Genomic DNA, 25,987 nt, shown 5'->3' with positions numbered 1-25,987 from the left:
CAGCTGGATTATGAGCTGTGGGTACATGTCGCCAAGTTGCTGGAATTCCCCAATCTTGGATATCAGATACTCTATTTCCTACAAATGTCGTGAATGTCGATGGACGATTTTTCAGCCAATATAGTACTATTTCAGAATCGCTCCAAAATGTAACCTTTTCTGCATACAGCAACAATATTGGTGCAACAGTTTCCACAATTTGGCCAACAAGTGGACAGCACATAGTTCCAGTCTTGGGAGGGTTTTCGTTTGAAGTGGAGCGACTTTAGACTTTGTTGTTAACAATTTAGTAACGATTATTTTATTTTGCTCGCTCCGTATATATAAACAACAGCCGTATGCTCGCATAGAGGCATCGGCAAATCCATGTATTTGTATTTTGGACGACGGCGAAATATTTACGAAACGAGGAACTTTTACCTCTCCTAATTTTTTAAAATTTTCTTTAAATATTTGCCAAGTTGTGTCCAACGAAATGGGAATCGATTCATCCCAATCTACTTTTAGCAACCAGAGCTCTTGTAAAATAATNCCAACTTTTTAAAATTTTCTTTAAATATTTGCCAAGTTGTGTCCAACGAATAGGGAATCGATTCATCCCAATCTACTTTTAGCAACCAGAGCTCCTGTAAAATAATTTTGGCTTTTGTAATTACTGGACACAAAATACCCAATGGGTCGAATAATCGGGATGAAATTGACAATATATTGCGCTTTGTGGCTTTCACGTTTTCGAAATCTTCCACCAGATTAAATGAAAGTGTATCATTCTTTGAATGCCAGACCAAGCCCAATGTTTTTGTGGCTTCNAATTCTTTGGATGCCAGACCAAGCCCAATGTTTTTGTGGATTCCTGCTATTGAAATTAAAGGACCTTTCAACTGTTTCGTCGTTTTCGAAGTATTTATGGTTCGAATACCATTTTGCCAACTCGAAACCAGCCATTTTTAAAACTTTCACGACTTCTTCTTTTATATCTTTTAACTCCGCTAAAGTTTCAGCGCCAGATAGTAGATCATCCACATAAAAATCTTCTTGGATTACNTTTTAACTCCGCTAAAATTTCAGCGCCAGATAGATCATCCACATAAAAATCTTCTTAGATTACCCTTGAACCAGTTGGAAAAGTCGTTTTATTTAAAACGCCGATTTCTTTTAAACACCTTGTTGCCAAAAATGGTGCTGGAGACGTACCATACGTTACAGTATTTAATTTATATGTGCGTATTGGCATGGCTTGGTTTTCACGCCACAAAACGAGCTGAAATGATCGGTCTGCCTCGCTTACTTGTACCTGTCTGTACATTTTCGTAATATCAGCCGTTATAGCGTTTTTACGACAACGGACCCGAAGCAAAGTCATAAACAAATCTGGTTGAATGGCAGGACCGACCATTAATATGTCATTTAATGAAGGTTGGGAGGAAGTTTTACTGGAAGCGTCAAATACCACTCTAAGTTTAGTTGTTAGGCTGTCTGGTCTTACTATGACCTGGTGGGGTATGAAATAATGAGGGCCGGTAGGAATTACATATTTTGTGGGCGACATATGGCCAAGCGACAAATATTCCCTCATAAATTCCATATACATTTCTTGTATATTAGGAGTTCGCACTAACCGCCGCTCAAGCGCCAAAAATCGTCTTTTCGCTATTTCGTGTGACGAACCAAGTGAAGACGCGGGAACTTTGAATGACAAACGAACTTCAAACCGACCAATTTCCAATAGCTTAGTATTGGCGACAAAATGTTTTTCACAATCATTCTGCTCTTGCGCAAAATTACGGCTTTGGCTTGGGATTTCCTCTATTTCCCAGAACTTGCGCAAAAATGATTCAATGCCTGTCATTTCCATATTGCTTCGATTTATTAAATTGCACACAGCTGATTGACCGTTTTCGACATTTTTATATCTCCCAGAAACTATCCATCCAAACAACGTTTTTTGTAGTGTTGGCAAAGTACTATCCAGTTTAATTTGACCAACCGATAGCCATTCGAAAAATATGTCAGCGCCTATCAATAAATCAATCTTTTGGCTTTTATTAAAATGTGGATCTGCCAAATCAATATTATCCGGAACTTGCCATGACTCAACTGGTAAATTTATCTCAGGTTGAGAGCTTGAAATTGACTTTAGAACCCAAAAGTCGGCTTGGAACGAATAATCGTTAAGTCGTGATTGAACTGTGGCGTTTACCACATGTCTAACGCTCGAATTCACCTCACCAATGCCGAGCACACTTAAATCTTTGGACCGTCGGTTGAGTTTTAATTTATTTGCGCATTCGTCGCTTATAAAATTCACTTGAGATCCCGAATCTAATAGAGCTCTTACATGATGACTATTTCCGAAGCGATCATTAATCTTTACCAATGCAGTTGCCAAAATAACTACATCACAAGTGCTGGAAACAAGGAGCGAAGAACGATTGTTTGATTGTTGTGAAGAAGAGACAGTCGCAGCAGAATTCGAAGATTCAAGCGAATGATTACCTGACGATGCAGGTTCATATTTGTGCAAAAGTGTATTATGAGGTCGCTTACAAACACGACAATGAGGGCGAGTACAATTACGCACTGTATGCCCTTTCTTTAAACAATTAATACAGCTTCCCCCCTTCTTCACAAACTCAAACCGTTTATCAATTGGTAGAGCGGCAAAATCATTGCATGTGTAAATATAGTGGCCATTTGAACTACAATACGAGCATTTCGAATTCTTTCCAGCCTGAGTGCAAGCGAATGATGTCTTATGATCGTTTTTCTTAATTCTATTTTGATATGTGCTGGACTGGGAATTTTCAACCTTGCTGGACCTATCGTCATTGACTTCCAGCGAGTAGAATAATCTAGCTGGTCGTTCTATTTTGCTTTGGAAGCTGAATCAACTTTAGATAGCACCAAATGAATTATTAAAGCATTTGTGATATCGGTTTCACTGTCAATTGACTGTAGGGAATCATAGATTGCTGATACTGTGTCAACTGCATTTCTTCACGCTGAAGCATTTGGCTTATAGATCTTCGGAATTTCGCATAACCGCTCTATATTATCGAAAGATATGAATATCATTTTTTATCATACCTTTCCGCTAAACGGTTTAATGCCTTCGCATAGTTTTCTTCAGTAACCTGGAAAGCTTTAACTGTCCGAAGGGCATCACCTGATAAACAACTTAAAAGGTGGTTGAATTCTTCAATAGGGGAGAGAGTAGGTTCATCGTTTATCAAATTATTAAATGAGCTAATAAAATTTTTATATTCAGCATATTTACCGTCAAAGCTAGGCAACTTTAAATTAGGCAAACGCGAAGAATGAGGCATCATTGTTACACCCAGAGTGTTGTCTAAACATCGGCTTTCTCTACGCCTATAATTTCCTAAGAGTTACATTAATTTGGTTTTTGCGTTGATACACAATTCTTCTGTCTCCCCTCTTTTATCATCACCTGGATCTTCTTTTTCAATTTCTGTTTGGTAGGCTATTAAGTGTTTAATATACGAGCTGAGAATTTCTAATCGACATTCCAAGTCAATGACATTCCAGTTTGAAGAAGTGCTTTCTAACATATTCCTAATTCGCGTAATATTGCCCCAAGCTGTTGCTCTTTGTTGTTTCAAAACAGCAATCCTTGCAGGTTGCTCAGATAAACTATCACCATTTGTCGGCATTGTTGCGGTGTTTGTGTGTTTTGTTTACGATTTGATTTCAAACCGAATTACAAAATAAATGACTGAAACGCTTGCAATAATATTCTAGAAGAATTCGACCACAAATTAAACAAATGAAAATTTTTATTGCCTTAATGCAAACTTTTTAGTCCAGCAATTTTCTTCAAATTTCACCGAGGAATATGGAATTCTAATGCACTAATTTATATATCGATGATCCTTGCTAAACAATATTCAGCCCAACAAATGTAAACAAGCCGCAACAATAACAATTGCATTTAACATTTACTCACAGCAGTATTACAATTTTATTATTCCAAAAATGGTTAATAAATATACAGCAATAAGTCGTTGGAGTTATAAATGTTATAGCTTTATTTAAATACTATCATGAACAACTTCAAAGCTTTCTCTTTTTTTTGTGTTTTCTGATTAAATTATCACAATTATGTTACGTGATTGGCTACAACGAATTTGCATCACCTCAATAATAAGTGCAATTTGACACATTTGATTGTGAGCGCACTAATGAAATAAGTGGGGACGTGAAGGCAAAACAAGCAAAGACTTGCTTTATGTTAAATCAATGAAAACGATGGCAGCTTAAAATACAAGCGACAACGAATCTGCCACTGCATAACAAAGATCAAATAATTAGCAAGAGTTATCAACAATGACAGCATATGATCCGTTTGCTGATGAATTTTCCCCTCCATATCTTTTAGTTTCGTGAGAACTGTTGTGAGGGCAACTTCTTCGTCTAGTTTGATGACTTTAGCAGAAAGAGACGACGAAGCAGAAGTAGGAGACATGTTTTGATTTAGTTTATTTAGTTGCACCGCACTTGAACACAATTTTATTCAATTTAAATTTTTAATATAAAAGCACAGAATAATTTTTCAGCGATATGAAAACTAGATCTGCAAGCGTTTATTCAGACTGCGAACGTGATAAAATGATATAGTCACTTTTCTTTATTAAATAGCCAAAAGAGTAAGAGCAAGTTAATATACATCCGATCAATAGTACTTTACTTCAGTTTATTGTACAATTAAACGAAGATATAACGGAGGCAGTTTGGCGACTGTTCAGTTTGGTGGTTGTCGAGCGAGTAAAGTAAAATATTCGGTCTGTTATTAAAGCGCAGTTACCCACGGACGTAAAAACGGAGAACGGGTCAGCTGAAGCAGTGTTTGCATTATTCAACTTTGCGTTCAACAATTGCGNTCACCACCGCATGACCGTGACGTAGCCGTTGCTTCTTTCTCGTTCTGTCAACAGCAAACCTGATATGTTGCCACGTACTTCTACACTACGCTATGTACACGTTTGTGGGTAACCGCGCTTTTATCGTTCCTTAGTTTGTCTTCCGTTTCGTTGTCAGTCAGGGTTGCAATAAACAGTGTCGTTTTGGGTTGCCGTCGTGCTATTGTCCCACATATATGCATGTATATACATACATAGTATATATATGAAATAAAACGAACGAAGGAAAATACTATATAAAGGGTGAAAACACCAAAACTGCGACACTTAGAAATTACTACCAGAAACAAATTAGAAGGATTTGAAATTATGTTTTTTTGTATTATATAACTTGGAAGTTTAGATGTTATTAAAATGTTAAAATATTAGTTATTATTTGCTCCATATGCACGTGATCGGTATTTTCATCGCACACGCGCCATCATGTTCTGCACGACTGCATCATCGATTTTACGCGATGCGCACAACTACTTTGTTTTGCATTCTTCAATATTTTTCACTGTTTCACCTGTTTTCTTCAAGATTCCTTTGTCAATTGACCAATATTCCCCAATAGGACGTAGCTCTGGGCTATTGGGTGGATTGCAGTCGTGAGGTACAAAATTGATGTTACTTGCATTATACCCTGGCAATGTGTCCTTGGCACAGTGGCAGCTTGCCATGCCCGCCTAGAACAGTGGCCTACTCCTTATGTGTTGATAAATGACAGAAGACGCCTTTTGAGGCACTCATTCCGATAAACTTGATCATTCATTGTCCCGGATGGGAAAAAAGGGCTGCTCTTACGGCCACAGGAACAAATAGCTTGCCAAAACCTGCTTTTTTTTTTTTGAAATTTGGACTTCATTTTCAGCTTACAACTTTCAGGGGCATCTTGNTGTCATGGACCAATCTAACGTTTCAAATAAAGAACCGATGAGATTTTGCAAATTTTATGCGTTTTTTTTTTTAAAAAAAAGTTATCAAGCTCTTAAAAAATCACCCGTTATTTTGAATTTTTAAAGCAGTAGGCTTCGTAGTCCATAACAATGCAGTTGTATTTTTTAATTTAGAACTCATACAACTCCCGAATGCAGGATTTCGCTGTAACATTCTACTTTGCGCCTCGGTCTGGCGCTGTTTGAGCTGTAGAACATCTCAATGAAGCTTTCCGCTTTACCTTTTGTACGAAAAACTGCCGTCTCCGTACGGATTTTGCAACATAACGCGAAAAAAAACGGATCTCGCGAAAACGCACTGAGGACCTTCCGAGCACTGTTTTTATCACTTTGACCATGCTAACCGCCGCTCCCTGGTTTTCTCGTAACTGCCAGGCCTTATTTGTACCGATTAAAACCCTGCAAACTGTTGAATAGTACAATCTTTAATTTTTTAGCAATTTTACGTGTACTTAAGGCCGGATCATTTATAAACTCGTGCAAAATGGTTTGTCTCGTTTCTAACTCGGTTGCCATTTTTAACTCAACTAGGAATCAAATTCAAATGAAATTTCTTCTACGTCCAACTAAGGTCATGGTCAGCTTTGGCTCATGCTATTTGAATTTCAAAATATTGGAATCGTTTTGGGTAAGTTATAAGCTCCCAAAGTGGCGCAGTTTTGGTGTGTTCACCCTTTATAAATATAATTAAACAAATAAATAAAACTAAATTAATTTGAAGTAAATTAAATCAACTTAAACTGAATTAAATTAAAATAAACTCAAGTACACGTCAATTTAGCAGACATTCTTAATAAAAAAAAGTTTGAAATAAAAGTTTAACCAAAAATTAAAATCAACTAAAATAATTCTTATGAAACAAACATCAAAAAATCATGACCAACAAATGGCCACTATATAACATATACCAATATAAATATATAATAACACTACTAATAATAATAAACCTAGAAAAACGAAAATAGAACATTTAAGAGAAAATAGTTAAAAACATAAAACGAAATTAAACAAAAAATTATAGAAACATAGGAGGAATAGATACTAAGATTAAACTTGCCTATGATTATTTAGTTTACTCACCTGCTATTGTTTATTTTAAATATTTAAATTTAATGTTTCTTTTTTCAGTTTTTTTTTTGTTTTTTACAAATTTAGATTTTACTTCTATCAAATTAAACTTTTATATTAAGTTAGTTAAATTCGTTATTCTTATTTCGTGGTTAATTTAAATTCTATTAGGAAAATTTCTTTACTCCTTATATAACTGTAGTTTTTTCTCTAATTTTACATTTTAATTTTTTTCTTTTGTCTACATTCATTAATTTTTTATTTAATTATTATCATTATATTTTTTTTCTAAGTCCATTTAATAATTTTTTCTTTTTTCTTATTTAGTATATATATATATATATATATATATATATCAATGTAGGCCCGAAGGACTCACCCTTGTTGTTGCAGGTCTTGGTGGGGCTTGGTGTTGCTGTTGTAGCCGGTTTGTTGTTGTTGCCGTGTAGTTGGTGGCTGTTCTTTGCTGATGTGGTCGATGGGTTGACCCGGGTGCTTACCCTGTATGTTGATGTTGTTGTTGTTGTTGGGGGTGCTCCTTGGGCGGTCGCTTGTGCCACTCCTTAGGCGGTCGCTGTTTTGACCCGGGTGCTTACCCCGGTTGCTGGTTGCCGATAGGTGGTTCGCTGAGTTGCCGCTCTTTGGGGCGTTTGCAGTGGGTGCCGCTCCTTAGGCGGTCGCTGGTGACCCGGGTGCTTACCCCGGTCGCTGTCGTTGTTGTTGGTGCCGCTCCTCGGGCGGTTGCTAGTTGCCGTTCCCTCGCCGGTCGCTGTGGTGCCGCTTTGGCGGATCGCTGGTGTGCCGCCGCTCTTTTGGCGGTTGCTAGTGCCTACCCCGGTTGCTTTTGGCCGCTTCGACGTTTACTGGTGCCGCTCCTTGCCGGTCACGGAGGTGCCGCTTTAGCGGTTGCTAGTTGCCGCTCCCTGGGCGGTCGCTGTGGTGCCACTTTGGCGGTTCGCTGGTTTGCCGCTCTTTGCGCGGTCGATGCACAGTGGTCAATAAATGGAATTTAATGTTCATAATTCACTGGAGCCTTCATTTCTCAACCGATTTGATTAATTATTTTTTTAAATGAAAGCTAATAAAATTTGCAAGAGACTATTTGAGCCCAATTTTCGAATTTTTATTTGTTTGTATTAAATTTTTTAGTGCAAAGTGCAGAAATTTCGCCAATTTTGAATTCTCCTATTCCAGCTAATAAAAGTTTCATAATAAAAACTAGTTAAAAACAAGTGTAGGGTTCTCCTAATCCAAAAAAATAAATTAAAAAGTAATAACTTGAAATGTTACCAAAAGTATTTTTTTTTGTTTTTAGTTTTTATAAAAATTTTGGGTATGCAGTTTTATAGATTACTAAATTTTAGTATAATAAAGTGCAAGTTGTAAGTCGCTAAGAGTTCGCGTTGATTTTTAATTACATGTGGGATTGGAACGACGGACTAAAGGAANAAAACAAGTGTAGGGTTCTCCTAATCCAAAAAATAAATTAAAAAGTAATAACTTGAAATGTTATAAAAAAAATGTTACCAAAAGTATTTTTTTTTGTTTTTAGTTTTTATAAAAATTTTGGGTATGCAGTTTTATAGATTACTAAATTTTAGTATAATAAAGTGCAAGTTGTAAGTCGCTAAGAGTTCGCGTTGATTTTTAATTACATGTGGGATTGGAACGACGGACTAAAGGAACGGACCTGTCAGTCATACCATTGTAGAGAAATGCAACCATGCGCACCAGACTGCGAAATGAACGATCGGACCGCACTGAACACACCCCAAACTAGACTTCGACAAGATAAAGGACAGGACAGAAATTCATAGTTAAACCAACCGCCTTCAAGCGTAGTTCGCCTTTATATTTTAATGTGAAATGTGTGTGTAAAATAAACGCCAAAGACTTAAAATTAATTAAATAAAACTGTTTTACTACAAAGTGGTGTCGTGAAGTGGCATAAAATCTACTCCGTGAACGGGGAAGAACTGTTTTGCGAAAATTTTTGTGCGTGTGTATGTATGTTTCTTGTGTGTGCGTGCGCGATAGGCTAGCCGGTACCGAAAATTAAAACTTAATAATTTCAAACCACAAGTTGTAACCTAGGATCATTAAATCAAAATTTATAAACGAAAAAACAACCTATGCAAGAAAATATTTCGCAAAATTTATAGCTGGAAAAGTAACGGCGATTTGAGCTAGCCACGCCACACAAACCGCTATTCGCGAAGTGACGCTAACAAACGGTTATGTTCGGTTGCGTGAAAAATTTCCACTCGGCCAAACCAACGAGTACATACATAGTGCGTTCTAAAATTGTACTTTAAATAAAAACCGGTGTTATAGTAAACCCCTGCAGATAACGTGCGTGTGCGACGGGTTTATACGGAATTGTGTGACTGTGGGGCGATTTAAGCCATACAAATCTCCCTTTTCGGTGCGTATATAGCAAAACTGTACCACGCCATTCGCAGACCGTTAGGTCCGTTACCCAGCATACAGTTACTATATTGCGCATTCCTCCGGGTACAGGGTGCGCGTGGGAGCGAAGTGGGTGCAGCGTCAAAGTGCGCGCAGCAGTAAGTGTGCGCAACAGCAAGTGCGCGCGGCATCCAAGTGCGCGCAGCAATAAGCGTGCGCAGCAGCAAGTGTGCGCGGCATCCAAGTGCGCGCAGCAGTAAGTGTGCGGAACAGCAAGTGCGCGTGGCATCCAAGTGCGCGCAGCAGTAAGCGTGCACAACAGCAAGTGTGCGCGGCATCCAAGTGCGCGCAGCAAAGTGGGCGCAACAGCAAAGGGCGCAAAAACGACGTGCGCGGAGTCCAGCGACTAACGCGACAGTGAAAGGGTGCCAGAGCCAGGTAGCACCGTCAACGAGGGACGGGTGCAGCAAACGCACGCATCGAAGCGGCGTACATAGCGGTGTTTAGCACGGCAGCGAAACGGTGCCAGAGCCAGGTAGCACCGTCGACGAGGGACGGGTGCAGCAATCGCACGCATCGAAGCGGCGTACATAGCGGTGTTTAGCACGGCAGCGAAACGGTGCCAGAGCCAGGTAGCATCGTCAACGAGGGACGTTAACAAGCGAAGTACAGTACGAGTACGAGTAATTAGACAGCGGCGAGGGAGAAGAACCATACGTAGCTCAGCTAAGTGAATAAGTTTGTTGTTGTTTTGAGCAAGTAAATTTTATGTAATTTAAATACGTTCGTTAGTTCACACATTGTTCATTATATTATATCAATCTCAATTTTACATTGTCACCATTAATTTCGAAATTCTGTAGACATGGACCGCGACGAAATTTTTGCATTGACTGTAGAAGGACTGAGGGAAAAGTTGGAAGGGTTGGGGCTTGACACTAGTGGACGTAAACCGACGTTACGAGACAGACTCCTCGAACACTTCGGCCTGAACGCTAGTGATGACGACGGTAGCGATTTTAACGACGCGGCGAGCGGTCGAAGCGTTCCAGCAACCAGAGCTAATCGTCCAACTTTCACGCTCCGCGATATAGAAGACTCGCTTTCGAAGTTTAGCGGTTTTGGTCAACCCACCTTCGAGCAGTGGCTGGGGGACTTCGAGGACAACGCGACGGCGGTGCAGTGGAGTGACCTACAAAGGCTAATCTACGCTAAGCAGCTATTAACGGGCGCGGCAAAACTTTTCGTAAGAAGCCAGAACGGAATTAGCAGTTGGGATTCGCTAAAATCAGCACTGCGTTCCGAGTTTGGAGTTCGCGTTTCTGCAGTCGAGGTACACCGCACCCCCCGAAATCGCCGTCAGCGTCCGGGCGAAGATCTGCGCGAATATTTGTACGCGATGATGGAGATCGGCAAACCAATTGACCTGGCCGATTCCAGTCTGATGGAATATTTCATCGAAGGAATCCCAGACAGCAAGATAAACAAGAGCAACTTGTATCAGGCGAGAAACATCAAGGAGCTGAAGGACCAAATCAAGATCTTCGAGAAAGTACGCGCAAATAAACCTCCGTCTTCAAACGCGAGTCAAATGCAACCTACATCTTCGACCAGAGTTCCCGCGGGTAGTGGCGCGATTAGCAAGCGTTGTTTTCACTGTGGTGATGGCTCACATCTAGCGCGGAACTGTCCACGCAAAGGCGCTGTTTGTTTCAACTGTGGCGACAGTTCACATTTAGCTCGGAACTGTCCGCGTAAGGGTGTTATCTGTTTCAAGTGTGGTAACAGAGGGCACCGCGCCAACGAATGCAAAAATGCTGGGAACAGGGCGAAGCGAGAGAGCGCCGCTAACATGATGGCGGTGAACAAAAGCGGTCTGATTTTTAAAGACATATTTTTTGGGTTAGCTAACCGAACAGTCTCGGCATTGATTGACACGGGGTCAGACCTTTCGTTAATGCGTAACGACACGTTGGTGATGCTAGGCCTCGGTGTCGAATTAAGAAAAGAGAAGCGTATATTGGTGGGCATAGGGAAGAGCGCGCTGACCACAATCGGCTGTTTTAGTTTGCCCATGTGCATCGATGGTATTGCGGTGGACATCACATTCCATGTGACGAAGGAGCGTGATCTCAGCTACTCCATGGTGATAGGAAATGACGTTCTGAAGCAAGTCGACCTCATCGTGAGCGAAGACGGCGCCGTGTTTAGGAGCAAGGCGACAGAGCCCAGCGGGCGCGAGGATGCACTCGAGCGCAAGGCAGTAGCCGGCAATTACGCTGGTGCAGGACGAGACGGAGCAGATCCATGCGAAGGTGCAGTGGCGCGTGAGGTTGTAGCCAGTAGGCAGGTAAAGGAGGGTCTTGGAGACTCGATCAGAGAGGATTTGGACTTCGTCTGCAAAGCTATCAAGGACGCAGCTAGGAGACTCCGAGAGAGTGCTAGACAGCCAGATGCGGTCAGAGTTCGGCATAGGCATGTTGAGATGCGAGAAGGTGTCAGTGGGCACGATGTCAGCGAGAGAGGCTGTGAGATCGGACGATCCTCACGGGAGCATGTGATCCCAGGCAAGGCGAGCGTAAACGAGCGAGGCGCGGAACGTGCGCAGTCTCGCGATGAAAGACCTTCGAGTCGAATCAGCGAGCTGCAGGTGGCGTTCGGAAATCTTTGTATGATGACAGGATCGGAACAGGACGGAGAACATGAAATGGATCTCCTCTATTTGAGTGAGGAGCGAGCAGACAAGGTACGGAGTTTGGTAGCAGCCTACAAGCCAGCTAAGAACTCCGCATCCCCAGTGGAGATGAAGATCTTGTTGACAGACGATGTCCCGGTATTTGAACGGCCAAGGCGATTGTCATATGCGGATCGGCAGATAGTCGACGAACAGGTAGCTACCTGGCTAGCCGAGGGTATTATACAGCCGAGCAACTCCAACTATGCATCACCGGTCGTTCTCGTAGCCAAGAAGGATGGGAGCAAACGTCTCTGTTGCGATTACAGGCGTTTAAACGAAAAGTTCGTTCGCGATAATTTCCCAATGCCGAGGATCGATGACGTTATCGAACAGCTGCTGGGAGCCAACGTTTTTTCCACGCTCGACCTCATAAATGGATTCTTCCATGTTCCAGTGGAAGCAGACTCGCGGAAGTATACCTCGTTCGTAACGCACAGCGGACAGTTCGAGTTCTTGTTCATGCCATTTGGCATATCCAATTCGCCGGCAGTCTTTACGAGGTTTGTGTCCGCAGCTTTGAACGACTTGGTACGTAGCGGCACAGTCGTGGTGTACATGGATGACTTGATCATTCCCTCCAAGGATGAAGTCGAGGGCATCCAGAAGTTGGAGCTAGTATTGAGCGTTGCCGCGGCGAAAGGTTTGCGCGTTAAGTGGAACAAATGTCAGTTCCTAAGGAAGAAGGTCGAGTTCCTCGGATACATTATCACGGACAACACAATACAGCCATCCGAAGCAAAAACCAGCGCGATTAGGAATTTTCCTTTACCAAACGATAGGAAATCCTTGCAACGTTTTCTTGGACTCACGTCGTATTTCCGCAGATTCGTCGACAACTACGCTGTGATCGCGAAACCGCTATCCGACTTACTCCGGAAGGACGCGAAGTTCTCACTGCAGGATGACCAGCTAGCCGCGTTTCAGCAGCTAAAGTCAGCGCTGTCAAGCGCTCCAGTCTTAAGACTATACAACCCGCGAGCGGTAACGGAAGTGCATACTGATGCGAGCATGGTTGGCTACGGCGCAGTCCTGTTGCAGAAGGACGTCGACGACCAGGAGTTTCACCCAATACAGTATATGAGCCGGAAGACGAAGCCGTCCGAGGAGAAGCTGCATTCATACGAGCTTGAGGTCTTAGCAGTCGTAGAGGCGCTAAAGAAGTGGCGAGTGTACCTCATGGGAATCAAGTTCAAGATCGTCACCGATTGCAATGCCTTCACGATGACGATGAAGAAGCGAGATGTTCCTCTGCGAGTATCCCGATGGGCGATGTTTCTTCAGGATTTCGACTACGAGATCGAGCACCGCAGCGGCACGAAGATGCGTCACGTCGACGCCCTTAGCCGAGTCTCATGCCTGATCTTGGAGGATTCGCTACGCCACCGTCTGAAGCAGGCCCAGCAGCAGGATGACTGGATTCGAGCTGTGCGCAAAGTGTTGGAGAAAGACAGCTTCGACGACTTTTATGTCAAGTACGACATCCTCTACAAAGATCCCATCAAGGAGCTCGTAGTTGTGCCGTCGGCTATGGAGGAAGAGATCATCCGAGTGGCGCATAAGCAAGGCCACTTCTCGGCAAAGAAGACGCAAGACGCTATAGAGAAGACGTACTTCATACCACAGCTGTACGCAAAGGTGGTCAAGATCATCAGGAGTTGCATAGAGTGCATCGTTACCGATTCCAAGGCCGGCAAGAAGGAAGGCTTCCTGAACCCCATTAATAAGGAGGACAAGCCACTGAGTACCCTCCACATTGACCACGTCGGACCGATGGAGCTGACTAGGAAAGCCTACAACCACATCTTAGTCGTAATAGATGCCTTCTCCAAATTCGTCTGGCTATACCCGACAAAGAACACCGGCGCAGAGGCTGTGGTTGACCGATTGCGGAAGCAGTCAGCACTTTTTGGGAATCCTAGGCGCATAATAACGGACAGAGGTGCTGCCTTCACCTCCAATCTCTTCGAAGATTACTGCGAGAGTGAGGGGATCGAGCATCTTCTAATAGCGACGGGAGTGCCTCGTGGTAATGGGCAGGTTGAGCGGATACATCGCATAGTGGTACCGATGATAGCGAAGCTGAGTCACGAGACTCCCGGAAACTGGTACACGAAAGTTGATCGCGTCCAGCAGTTCATTAATAACACACCGCCGCGCAGCACCAAGGCCTCACCGTTCAAGATATTGACAGGGTTGGATATGCGGATGAAGGGAATCCCTCAGTTGCAGGAGCTACTGGAGAACGAGCTCATCGACGAACTCGACGTCGAGAGAGAGGAATTGCGTCACCGCGCAAGGGACAACATCGCCATGATCCAAGCGGAGAACCGAAGGTCGTATGACCGACACCGACAAGCCGAGACCGAGTACACAACCGACGAGCTAGTAGCCATCAAGCGAACGCAGTACGGGTCGGGTCTAAAGCTGAAAGCCAAATACCTTGGGCCATATAAGGTCGTGAAAATTATGAGACATGGACGCTACACGGTCGAGAAGGTCGGGGACCACGAAGGCCCGAACCGCACCATCACAGTCGCTGAGTTCATGAAAAGGTGGGACCCATCATCCGAGGCCGAATGATCGCGCAGGATGGCCGAATGTGGGATTGGAACGACGGACTAAAGGAACGGACCTGACAGTCATACCATTGTAGACAAATGCAACCATGCGCACCAGACTACGAAATGAACGATCGGACCGCACTGAACACACCCCAAACTAGACTTCGACAAGATGAACGACAGGACAGAAATTCATTGTTAAACCAACCGCCTTCAAGCGTAGTTCGCCTTTATATTTTAATGTGAAATGTGTGTGTAAAATAAACGCCAGACTTAAAATTAATTAAATAAAACTGTTTTTCTACATAACATAACAAACGCTTTTATTTCCCATTTGGCATGCAGATGTGCTCGAAATGTTAGTGAAAAAATTATTACTAAAATTTAGTAATCTATAAAACTGCATACCCAAAATTTGTATAAAAACTAAAAACAAAAAAATGCTTTTGGTAACATTTCTTTTTATATCATTTCAGATTATTACTTTTTAATTTATTTTTTGTTTTAGGAGAACCCTACAATTGTTTTTAACTAGTTTTTATTATGAAGCTTTTATTAGCTGGAACAGGAGAATCGGTCTTCTCAAAATTGGCGCAATTTCTGGACTTTGCACTAAAAAATTTAATACAAACAAATAAAGATTCTAAAATTGGGCTCAACTAGTCTCTTGCTTTATTAGCTTATTTAGCTTTCATTTAAAAAAATAATTAATCAAATCGGTTGAGAAATGAAGGCTCCAGTGAATTATGAACATTAAATTCCATTTATTGACCACTGTGCGATGGCGCTCTAGCGCGCTCGGTTGCCGTTCTTTGGGCGGTTGTTAGTTGCCGCTCCCTTGGCGGTCGCTGGTGCCTCTTTGTGGTTCGCTTGTGTGCCGCTCTTCAGGCGGTCGCTGTGGTGCTACTCAAGGGGTCGCCAATATGGTGCTGTGGACGATGGAAAAAAAATCATAAGCACCGCTTGCTAGCAAAAGCAAATGCTTGTTTCTTTCAGTCGAAATCAAGCAATTCCTCATAGAAGTAGCAACTGCCTAAGAAATTTACAACTACTACAATTGCTTTTTCCACAGGTAAATGCTTGAATTCTTATTCAAAAAAATTTAAAGAAGGATCAGAAATCATAAGAAAAGCCTGTGCTTAGTTTCTATTCATTAGACTCAATGCAAATTCCTGCTATTTAAATTATCTCAAGTATTCGCACAATTCGTAGAAAGTAATTTTTTTATTATATATTTTTATATTGAATGGACCTGTTNGCTTGCAAGTATTCGCACAATTCGTAGAAAGTAATTTTTTTATTATATATTTTTATATTGAATGGACCTGTTGGTTAAGATTTCTTACCTTATCTTTTCTAGTTTTGCTGCTGCTGCTAGGTACTCCCAATCCTTCTCCCAGTTGGTGAAATGGGCCTCCTTTACCTTAGGGAAATTGCCTACGCCTTAGATTTCGTTTTTTAACTTTTTTTCCCCTATTTTCAGTATGCTGTTTCTTTTTTTGTTTTAGAACTTCTAAATCTTTTAAATTTCTTGTACTCAACCCACAGGTTTCACTGACAACATCNTAATCCTTCTCCCGGTTGGTGAAATGGGCCTCCTTTACCTTAGGGAAATTGCCTACGCCTTAGATTTCGTTTTTTAACTTTTTTCCCCTATTTTCAGTATGCTGTTTCTTTTTTTGTTTTAGAACTTCTAAATCTTTTAAATTTCTTGTACTCAACCCACAGGTTTCACTGACAACATCAAAGACTTTTCACAATCAAGATGGGCGACTATGGCGTTGCCAGCAAGTTTTTATACCTTCGCTCTGCGGAAATATTCCATTTGGAAGAATAACGGGCACTGAGTCTATTGGACTAGTTCCTTCACTCTTCCAGTGCAAGGAATAATGTCAAAAAATAATGTTCGAGGTGGTCTGGGGTTGCCATGACCCAGTTACACTGAGCCAAACCGGTTGGTAAGCAGCCCTTCAACAGTTTTGCTTCCTGACTGGCCGTCCTCACAGGATAAAATCTATTGTTTTTCGGCTGTCTGTTGGGTTGTAAGATACAAGTTATATCAGGGCGATATTTGTGCAGGCTTTTGTATCTTGACATCCGCTTTTTGGAAGTATTTTTACCGGGCTTAACCGCAAACAAGACTTCCGAAAATGGCTATAATACAAACTTGACATTTTCGTTGTAAATACAANAGCTGTCTGTTGGGTTGTAAGATACAAGTTATATCAGGGCGATATTTGTGCAGGCTTTTATATCTTGACATCCGCTTTTTGGAAGTATTTTTACCGGGCTTAACCGCAAACAAGACTTCCGAAAATGGCTATAATACAAACTTGACATTTTCGTTGTAAATACAAACGTCAGAATTTTATCTAGCTCGTGGAGCTAGGTTAAACTTCACAGCTTCTAAATGTAATCAGCCTTATCATGAGTTTCATTTTCCTCGAACCGGTGCACTTTTTACTTTTGGTTTCAATGTATTTGCTATGGGCGGATGAACAATTATCGGTCGAAACTCAAGATAAGGCAGAATATTGTTGGCCGTAATAAGGAGTGAAAATCTAAATGGAATCTGATAAAACAAAAAGAACGTACGTTACTTGCAAGTTATAAAATAGATGTAAATTTAACAATTTCAGCAACACACAAAATATAGCTTCTGCACGAGCGTTTGTGTTGTTTTTCAATTGTCAAAATTTTACTTTGCGTTTGGAACAGCAAAATACAATTTATTTGTACACCATAGCAAATTTTCCCCACCGTTTCACCATGCATAAAAGTTACCGGTTAGCAGAAGCCCTATATCGGAATATCGATAATGTTTCCGCCAGTATGTTTNTAGCTTCTGCACGAGCGTTTGTGTTGTTTTTCAATTGTCAAAATTTTACTTTGCGTTTGGAACAGCAAAATACAATTTATTTGTACACCATAGCAAATTTTCCCCACCGTTTCACCATGCATAAAAGTTACCGGCTAGCAGAAGCCCTATATCGGAATATCGATAATGTTTCCGCCAGTATGTTTTAGTACAAAACAAAACGTAGCTGTCAAACTACCAAGTTACCACAATAGATGCGAAGATATAAGCCCTAATATGTATTCTGCTCCACATTCCTACAGATGTGTCAAGTTATACATTCCATCCAGTGAAGACGGGCAGTTACAGAGAACTGTCACAAACTATGACTAGCCTCCGCTGGAAAGCGTTTATTAGCGTAAAAATTACCAAACAAACCTGGAGGAACTAGTGACAATCAGCGACAGCTGTCCGCAAAGAAACACAGCCATTGCAAAATGGCAGACCCTCAATGCAGTTTTAGCGTTGCCGTCCGCTCTAGACAAATTATTAGATGGTGAAATTTCTGGCACGCTACCGGGTGCACTATACGCCGAAGAATAAAGTACTTATATTTTGTGCGGCGAACAGTAGCTCATATCGGGTTATCGGTATTTTTGGCCTATTCATTTTAGGTTCAGAGATCTCATATTGTTCCTTATTATGGTTATAAGCTAGAGCAGATTTAATTTTCTCTTTCTCAGTAACACTGTTGGCGTTCATTACAACCGCCCATTCTGCTTTTTAGACACTTTGTGAATTTGCATATTAGTGGCATCAATTTTATTAAGAGCCGCCCTAATTTTCTCAGCCGTTTGCTTATTTTTCGGCTTAATTTTTATTGGAGGTACGCCTTTTACTGCATTAGCATACGATGCACCCACACTACGTTGTGAGTTTTCTTTATTCTGACATGCAGTTTTCTTAACTTCCGCAGTTAGTTAGTTAATTAGTTAATTTACTGGGTGTAATAGAACAGAGACACCGCGACCTAAAAGATCTTTTGTATCTCTATAAACGAGTCCTTTACCCAATGTGGCCAAGATACCTTCGGCTTCCCTTATGAATCGTAAAAGGGCCTTGGTAGACGAATTCCTTATAACAAAGGGTTCGGCCAACGAAGATTTAAAATAAATCAGTCTTTGTCTGGCTAAAGCCGGACAGTTATAGAGAATATGCTCCGAAGTTTCATCGGCCTCGAGACAGAGCCGGTATTCCCGCTCTGTGATCGCCCCTATTCGGTGTAAGTGGAACCGCAATTGGCTGTGACCAGTCAGATACCCAGAAAGTAACCTGATGTCAGTTCTGTTTTGTAGGACGATGTCGTTCCTATTAAAGGGGTAGCCGAATAGCCTGCCTGTCTAAGGTCCCCCACCGCTCCCCAGTACTTACTGCGTTCTGAATGTGCCCACTCAGTGATTATGGCTCTCGCAGAGGACCAACTAAGACCACAGAATGGTTCAGGTCCCGAAAAGGCAGTAAGCGATCCTTCACGTGCCAACTCATCAGCGATATCGTTGCCTTCGATTCCAGAATGGCCTGGTACCCAGCACAATGTTACCGTGTTTTTGGCTCCAAAAATTGTAGCGTGTTAAAGCAGTCTCTAACCAACTTAGATTTAATAGTCCTGTTTGAAAGGGCCCGGATGGCAGCTTGGCTATCTGAAAAGATAACTAAAAAAGCGCCCTTTAAACCCTTTTCAAAGTTTAATTTTGCGCAGTTTAAGATTGCGACTATTTCAGCCTGAAACACCGTGGACCATTTGCCCATGGGAATTGTAAGTTTGGTGCTAGGTCCAAAGATGCCTGCACCCGCTCTGTCCGCCATCCTTGTACCAGTGTACATATCTGAGATCAAGGGCAGGGAGCCCATTTGCGCAATCTTCGCGATCGGAGATTATCACTTAGAATTTTCTGCCAAAGCAGACCTCCTTAGTCATGGAATCAGAGATTCCGCATATATCCAACGCTGGTATCTTCCCAAGAATACCTGCATGAGGCTTCTTTACGAAGAAGCCGTCGTTAGATAGTCGAAGTTGCAGCTCCCTCGTGGCTGCTGATTCCTGAATAAAAATATGGAGGAGTCCATCCCAGGAGCGACTCTAGAGCCGCAATCTTTGCAGCTTGTTAATGCAGTTTTTGGCATTGTCTTCTGCCACTCAATCAGCCTTGAGCTCAACCCCCATTTCCTACCAAAAAGTCTTCTGCAGGCCCACATGGCTCGAGTGGCTTTAGCAACTTTAACTTCCTAACAATGTCATCTTTTTGCTTGCATATCTCAGTAGTGCAGTCGTCTATTTGTGCACACGCAATTGTTTTGTGGTACACTCTCCCACCCACACCAGCACAACTCACACCGGTTTCTCCTCTGATGCCTTTTCGGCATCTTCCGCACTCCGTCACTCTCCCACTTACCGCTACATTTAATTTGTTTATTACAGCGAACGTTGGTATGTACGTATATTTGTTTTGTTGCCTATATTTTTTTTAATAATTTTAGTAGTGTTTATTTGTATACTTCACTTTCGCAAAAATATTCAAAATTATTAAACCCTTGTACTCAATATGTACGTAATTTAAACTCTCATTAATATGTGTATTTTATCACTTTTCGATGAGCGATCAAAAACACGTCCGTCGGCTTTGACTTACTTTATGAACCTCTGGACTTCATCCGTCTGTTCGTACAGATACCTTCCGACATGCCTTGGCGCGGCTCCTCTGGAGGCCCCTATGTCTGCCAGCCTTTGGCAGATTCAACGCTACTAGAATATTTCGCTCACAGGGGCGGTTGCGGTTTACGCTACGTGTTATCAGAGTGATTAGCGCATTCGCAAATATGGGAGTACCAAGACCTCTGGTGTCTTCGCTTCCAGGGAATGGGAGCAGTAAGACCACTCTCCCTATCTTCCAGATGTCTAGAATGACGAAAGTGGTCTTTGACAGGTTGAGAACCTTGGCTAAATAGTCTACTACCGCAGGACCCAAATTTTTCACCATAACATGGATATTCCGTCTGATCACACGGCTTTTTAGGCCTGCGCTTTCCAGATGGCTACCTAAACTCCACCGCAAGTGGAAACAATAGGCACACTTATTGTTCGCAGTTTGTGCAGCCTTCTGGTCACTCTACGTTTGGTTTTGTCCGCCAAACGATGCAGTGTAAACTGGCGGCTAAAATAGCTCCCGCATCGCTCCGGATCCGACTAGGCGTGGTCACCGAAAGATGTTCAGTCTGTCGTCGCGTCACCAGAGGTGAAATTGCAACTCTCCAGCTTTTTCCGCTTATGTACGTTCACAAGTTGCCGAACCTCCATATTGAGACCCCTGATGCGGGGATTTAAGGGATCGGGCTGAGGAAGGCTGTCACGCTCATCGCCTAGAACAGACGCTTCAGCAGGAAAGTTCGGACAGGGGTTCGTTATACATCCAGCTGGAACGAAGCGAGCTGCAGCAGTGACAACCCTGCGGAACTTACGCTCACCTACGTGAACGTCGGTTAGTGTAGGAAGTGCAATTAAGGTGCTTTCAGTAAATTCCGCGAAGCCTTTCCAATCAGCTTTAGAACAGTACAGTTGATATAGGTCTGGTGTTCCGCGGAATCAAAGTTGGCAGGTTTATCGATCAAGATGACTATGGGCAGATGGTATGATGCTAAGGTCAGCATAGGTCGCCATGATATGCTGTTTGTCAGACCAGCGCTGACGATTGTTATGTCTGGCGAGCTGCAGCACTGGCCCATAATCCTGTAGGTGCGGCGTCGAATCGTCTATCTACTCAGCCTAGTCTGTTCCCCTACGACCATTTGACAGGCTTGAATGTCAAAGATCGTGGTGCGCGTTAAAGTCGCCAACTACCATACGGTTTTCACCTCTGAGGAGCGCACCTATTTCAGGGTGATATCCTGCCGGGCAGATGGTGACAGGGGCTATATAAACTTTAAATAAATCGAGCGACATCGCTTGATCGGATAGCAATACCCCGACATTCTGGGAAAGGTATCCGTGCGGTCGATGGCTTCTTCAATAAGACGATACTACACGGTGTGGTGCGTGATGAACGCTAGGCCACCACCCACCATTATCTCGCTCACGATCTCGACGGGGCACATGCTATCCGGCACAATTCAGCAATGTTGAATTGCTGTGCAACTTCGTCTCTTGGACCGCAGCGATCAATATTCAATGCCGGCCCATCTCCTCCATCTTGCTCTGTAGTCCACTACAGTTCAATTGTAGGAGCTTCGTGTGCCTAGGGACCCTTATTGTTATGTGAGGGGTGAGAGATGTGTGTTGTCTGACCGCCGTTGNAATGCCGGCCCATCTCCTCCATCTTGCTCTGTAGTCCACTACAGTTCAATTGTAGGAGCTTCGTGTGCCTAGGGAGCCTTATTGTTATGTGAGGGGTGAGAGATGTGTGTTGTCTGACCGCCGTTGGTTGTGTGCGCTGCTGTGGGGTGCCTGTGGTGTAGGGGGCGGCGCCGTTTCTGGGACTTGCCGACAGTTCAGCGCAAAACCGGCTCGCGAAATTTCTCGTCCAATCTCACGGGGTGCACAGACCTAAACGTCCCCTCAAGTAGCACTACCAGCCAAGGCAGGCGTTGCACTTGACTCATTATGGAATATCCTGGTCTGGCACACCGTGCAGATTGTTGGAGGANGGTTGTGTGCGCTGCTGTGGGGTGCCTGTGGTGTAGGGGGCGGCGCCGTTTCTGGGACTTGCCGACAGTTCAGCGCAAAACCGGCTCGCGAAATTTCTCGTCCAATCTCACGGGGTGCACAGACCTAAACGTCCCCTCAAGTAGCACTACCAGCCAAGGCAGGCGTTGCACTTGACTCATTATGGAATATCCTGGTCTGGCACACCGTGCAGATTGTTGGAGGAACTATCTATTGTGTGGACTGTCGTGGTTGTGGTGTGTTCTATTGTGTTGTGGTGCTGTGGTGTTTATGTTGAGCTACTCAGGCGGAATGGAGTGTGACGTGGAGGCTGCTCTGCTTAAGCAGCAGATGGCACACATGATGTGGCCCACTGCCGATGAGTCCGTAGGCCTGAGCAGACTCTGAAGTGACTCCACCCATTGCAAGCATTTCACTTGACTGAGGTGGAGTTGTGGTGTAGTCGTCTGTGGTACACGCAGGAGGCCTAAGTTTCTGGCCCAGGGTTTGACTCGATGCCAGCCCTAAGTAGAAGAGTACGAAGTGATGTAACCCTATGAACGAACGTCTGAGAAATTCCACCGACCAAAACGGGGTTAGATCGGCGAAACAACAGCACTTTTTTCGGCCAAAACCCGAGTCATTCTGGTACGTAGAACCGGCTGCCGTGGTAAATAGACGCTCCACGTTTCCCTTAACTTGCTCCGTCCATCGGCATCTTGAGTGGTGGCGATGTCAGCTTTTATCCTTACGAGGACATCAACCAACTCGGCATGGGCACCTTGCCCATTAACGGTCCGGACGTTCCGGGTTCATACCCTCAAAACATACCTTTATACGTTTGCCGCTGTCGTCAAAATGGGGTCTCATCCGAGGCATGTTGTTTTTTTGTCATTGGGCGGGGTTTTAACGTGGCGGGACCCAAAACCCAGCGCATGCGAGGTTTTACGCCTTTTCACTTTAACTCGCTCCCAAACGGTTGTTTGGTCGCTACTGAAACGATACGTCGAAATAAATATTTGGACGTAGTGAGCTGCGATTTGAACCGTACACAAAAGAATCACTTTGGCCACTCCCATGTGAATGGCAGTCAAAAGCTTTGCCCACTGGACTTCTGCGCACCATCCTCCACGATTTAAAAGTAAACAAAGAAAAATATTCAAAAAAATTTGCGATTTTATTTACGATGCACATAATAAGTACATGTTATGTGTACTACATATATATTACATATCGCTCATTTACTTCAAGTGAGATAGGACGTTATTCAACCAAATTCTGAAGTATGGCGTTCTGGGAAAGTTTTGTGAGATAGGGCGTTTTTGAACCGGCTGCCGAGATAGGTCGATCTTCCACTCAGCCGTCGATGTACTTACTCCCATAGTAAAAATGGATACATATTTTGTTCTAGTGAGATACTAGTAAACGATGCAGCGTGATGCAAGTGAATTTTTACACAACATAGAAAAGGTAGCGGTAATTTCTGTATACTGTATCTAATTTTGGCATTTTTTTATTATGACTGTATTGAAGTAAATTAGCGATATGAATAAATACAGTTAACTTTCGTTTATAGGCCAACCATTTTCATGCGATAAAACTCGATTTTTTATAAATGTGTTTATATAAGGTTTTAATATCCACTCTGTGTCAGACGCAGGAATTTCATCTAATTTTCCTAATTTAATTTGGTACAATTTAAGTGTAAACCTGGGTCCTACTTCTTCTAGCTCCAAGTTTTTGTTCTCATATTTAAATAGATGATGACGAAAAGATATATGATCATCATGGTTACCAAACGTAATAACCCGTTTGGAATCCAGTTTTGGAGTGGGAAAGAGGTGTTTCAATATAGTTGTAACTCGTTCACCTATTTTAGTTTTGAAATTGTGAAAAATCAAATGGGGATTTTGTTCACTCATATTGCTAACAAAAGGAACGTCATGGCGCATGACAACATCTGAAATATTGAAAAATGCTGTGGGACCGTTTGGCAAATGACTAATAACGACGTTATCAGGGATTCCTCGGTTTTCGTGAACAACTATAACATCTGTCACGTCGTTGCAGCAGCATACTCTCATTAATTGTTTTAAATCCTGTTTGCCTCTATTCATTCGTTGTGCATTGGGGAAGATCAGCCTCAACTCCTTTACAAACATCTTTAGCTTTACAGAAGGGGTGTGTGATGTAGTGATCATTATTTTAGGGTTATAGGGACCCACATATTTGTACTCGTCATCCCTTTCATTAAGATCTGAAATAAATGTTTCATAAAATTTAGTTTTCATCAAAATTTGATTTACGTATATGTATTAAAATCAAATAAAGAAATAAATAAATATTTTCATCATACCCACAGAGAAAAGGCAAACAACGGCAGAATGCAGTAAAGTCGTCAGCATGGCTACAACAGTTTCCCATTGGATTTAAAGGCAACCAATTTGTCAGTAGCATGGAATAACTGAAAAAATGCGTTCATGCGTGCAGCGGGACCAGACCGACCAGCCAAAGGTGGCACTATTACTGCACCACATAGGACTTGATTCGCTCTTAGTGTTTAACTTGTTCAACTATGACATTCATACGGTTGGCTACGATGAACCCCTTAAAAGTTGTAACGACTAATTCGTGCCTAAAGTGAATGTGATTGTGGAGAGATACCAGTTCTTCTCCAGAAAGCAAGCTGAAGAAGAGACAATTGAATAATTCGTAACTGTTTTAAAGAACCTTAGCCTATCATGCTAATTTAAAACTTTAAGATATAATAAGACATTTTTGTGTGCGGGCTTTTGCCGAAGTTTATAAGTGTTAAAGAACGCTTACTCAGCGAAGTAGACTTAAAAATCAGCCGAATTGGATGCAGACACCAAAGAACGTAGATAACAAGAAGGGACAATTCGTTATACTTGTAGCGAAAGTGAGCAACAGCCCTAGTACGTTTTTAATTGGATGAAAAGAGAAGGCATGCCTCTGTTACTCACTTTCGCTACAATTATAGCTAGTTGTCCCTTGTCACCTACGTTCTTCGCAGTTACTGAAAAGTTTATAGCAGTTATCCGTAACAGAAAAGGTAACTACGCAGTTACGCAGCACAACAAAAAAAAGTGCAGGCCGTTCCTTGTACCAAACTTGGAACGTTTCATTAATACAAATGCCCAGCAGAAGGGGTGAAGTACCATAATTGCGGTAACCTCAACCACCATGCTAAGATGTGCTATATGTGAAAAAACCTAACGGCGGTGGAAATTCCCGTATGTATGTGAGAGCAGTATAAAAAGTAGCAGGCGGAGGATAGGACAATTCAGGGCAGACATTACCACGACAGCCGGTTCTACGTACCGGAATGATTCGGGTTTTACCAAACCAAGGACTGTTGTTTCGGCAATCTAACCACGTTTAGGTCGGCGAAGTATCTCAGAAGTTGTTCGTCCATAGGGCTACATTTGCTACATATTCTTCTGCTCAGGGCTGGCATCGAGTCAAACCCAGGGCCAGAAACTTACACCTGCTGTGTATGCCAGAGTTGACTACACCACAACTCCACCTCAGTCAAGTGCAATGCTTGCGGAGGGTGGAGTCACCTCAGAGTCTGCTCAGGACTAAGGACCCATCGCTAGTGGACCACATCATTTGTGGCCCCTGCTGCTCAAACAGAGCAGCCTACACGGCTAACCCCAGTCCACCTGAGCAGCTCAACACAAACACCACAGCACCATTACATAATAGACCACACTACAAACACGGCATACCACACAACAGACGCAACCGCACAACCCCCACACTCCGCCCACTCCTGGTTCCTGCTACAATCTGCACGGTATGTCAGACAAGGAAATAT

General features: G+C 42.7%; 2 protein-coding genes across 2 annotated transcripts; both read right to left on the bottom strand.

Annotated features, from left to right (window-relative positions):
• Positions 1-1,288: 1,288 nt before the first annotated feature.
• LOC108375359 (uncharacterized) lies at positions 1,289-3,572 on the bottom strand (the record flags this gene model as incomplete). The annotated part of the gene is made up of 2 exons (XM_017631468.1): positions 3,394-3,572; positions 1,289-2,408 (listed from the first exon to the last, which is right to left on the bottom strand). Coding segments are annotated over exons 1-2 (1,299 nt in total), but the record flags the coding sequence as incomplete, so codon positions are not given.
• A 19,730-nt stretch (positions 3,573-23,302) lies between these two features.
• Positions 23,303-24,452, bottom strand: LOC108375360 (U3 small nucleolar ribonucleoprotein protein IMP4). Its single transcript, XM_017631470.1, has one exon. It carries the CDS (start codon positions 24,435-24,437, stop codon positions 23,706-23,708), a length of 732 nt encoding a protein of 243 aa, XP_017486959.1. The 5' UTR covers positions 24,438-24,452; the 3' UTR covers positions 23,303-23,705.
• Between the last annotated feature and the right edge of the window lie 1,535 nt (positions 24,453-25,987).

The sequence above is a fragment of the Rhagoletis zephyria genome, unplaced genomic scaffold, assembly GCF_001687245.7.
Source record: "Rhagoletis zephyria isolate East Lansing unplaced genomic scaffold, Rhagoletis_zephyria_1.1 Rzeph_scaffold_08806, whole genome shotgun sequence".
Taxonomy (NCBI): Eukaryota; Metazoa; Arthropoda; class Insecta; order Diptera; family Tephritidae; genus Rhagoletis; species Rhagoletis zephyria.
Note: the sequence above shows the minus strand (reverse complement) of the source record. Positions and strands in the feature narration are given on the sequence as shown.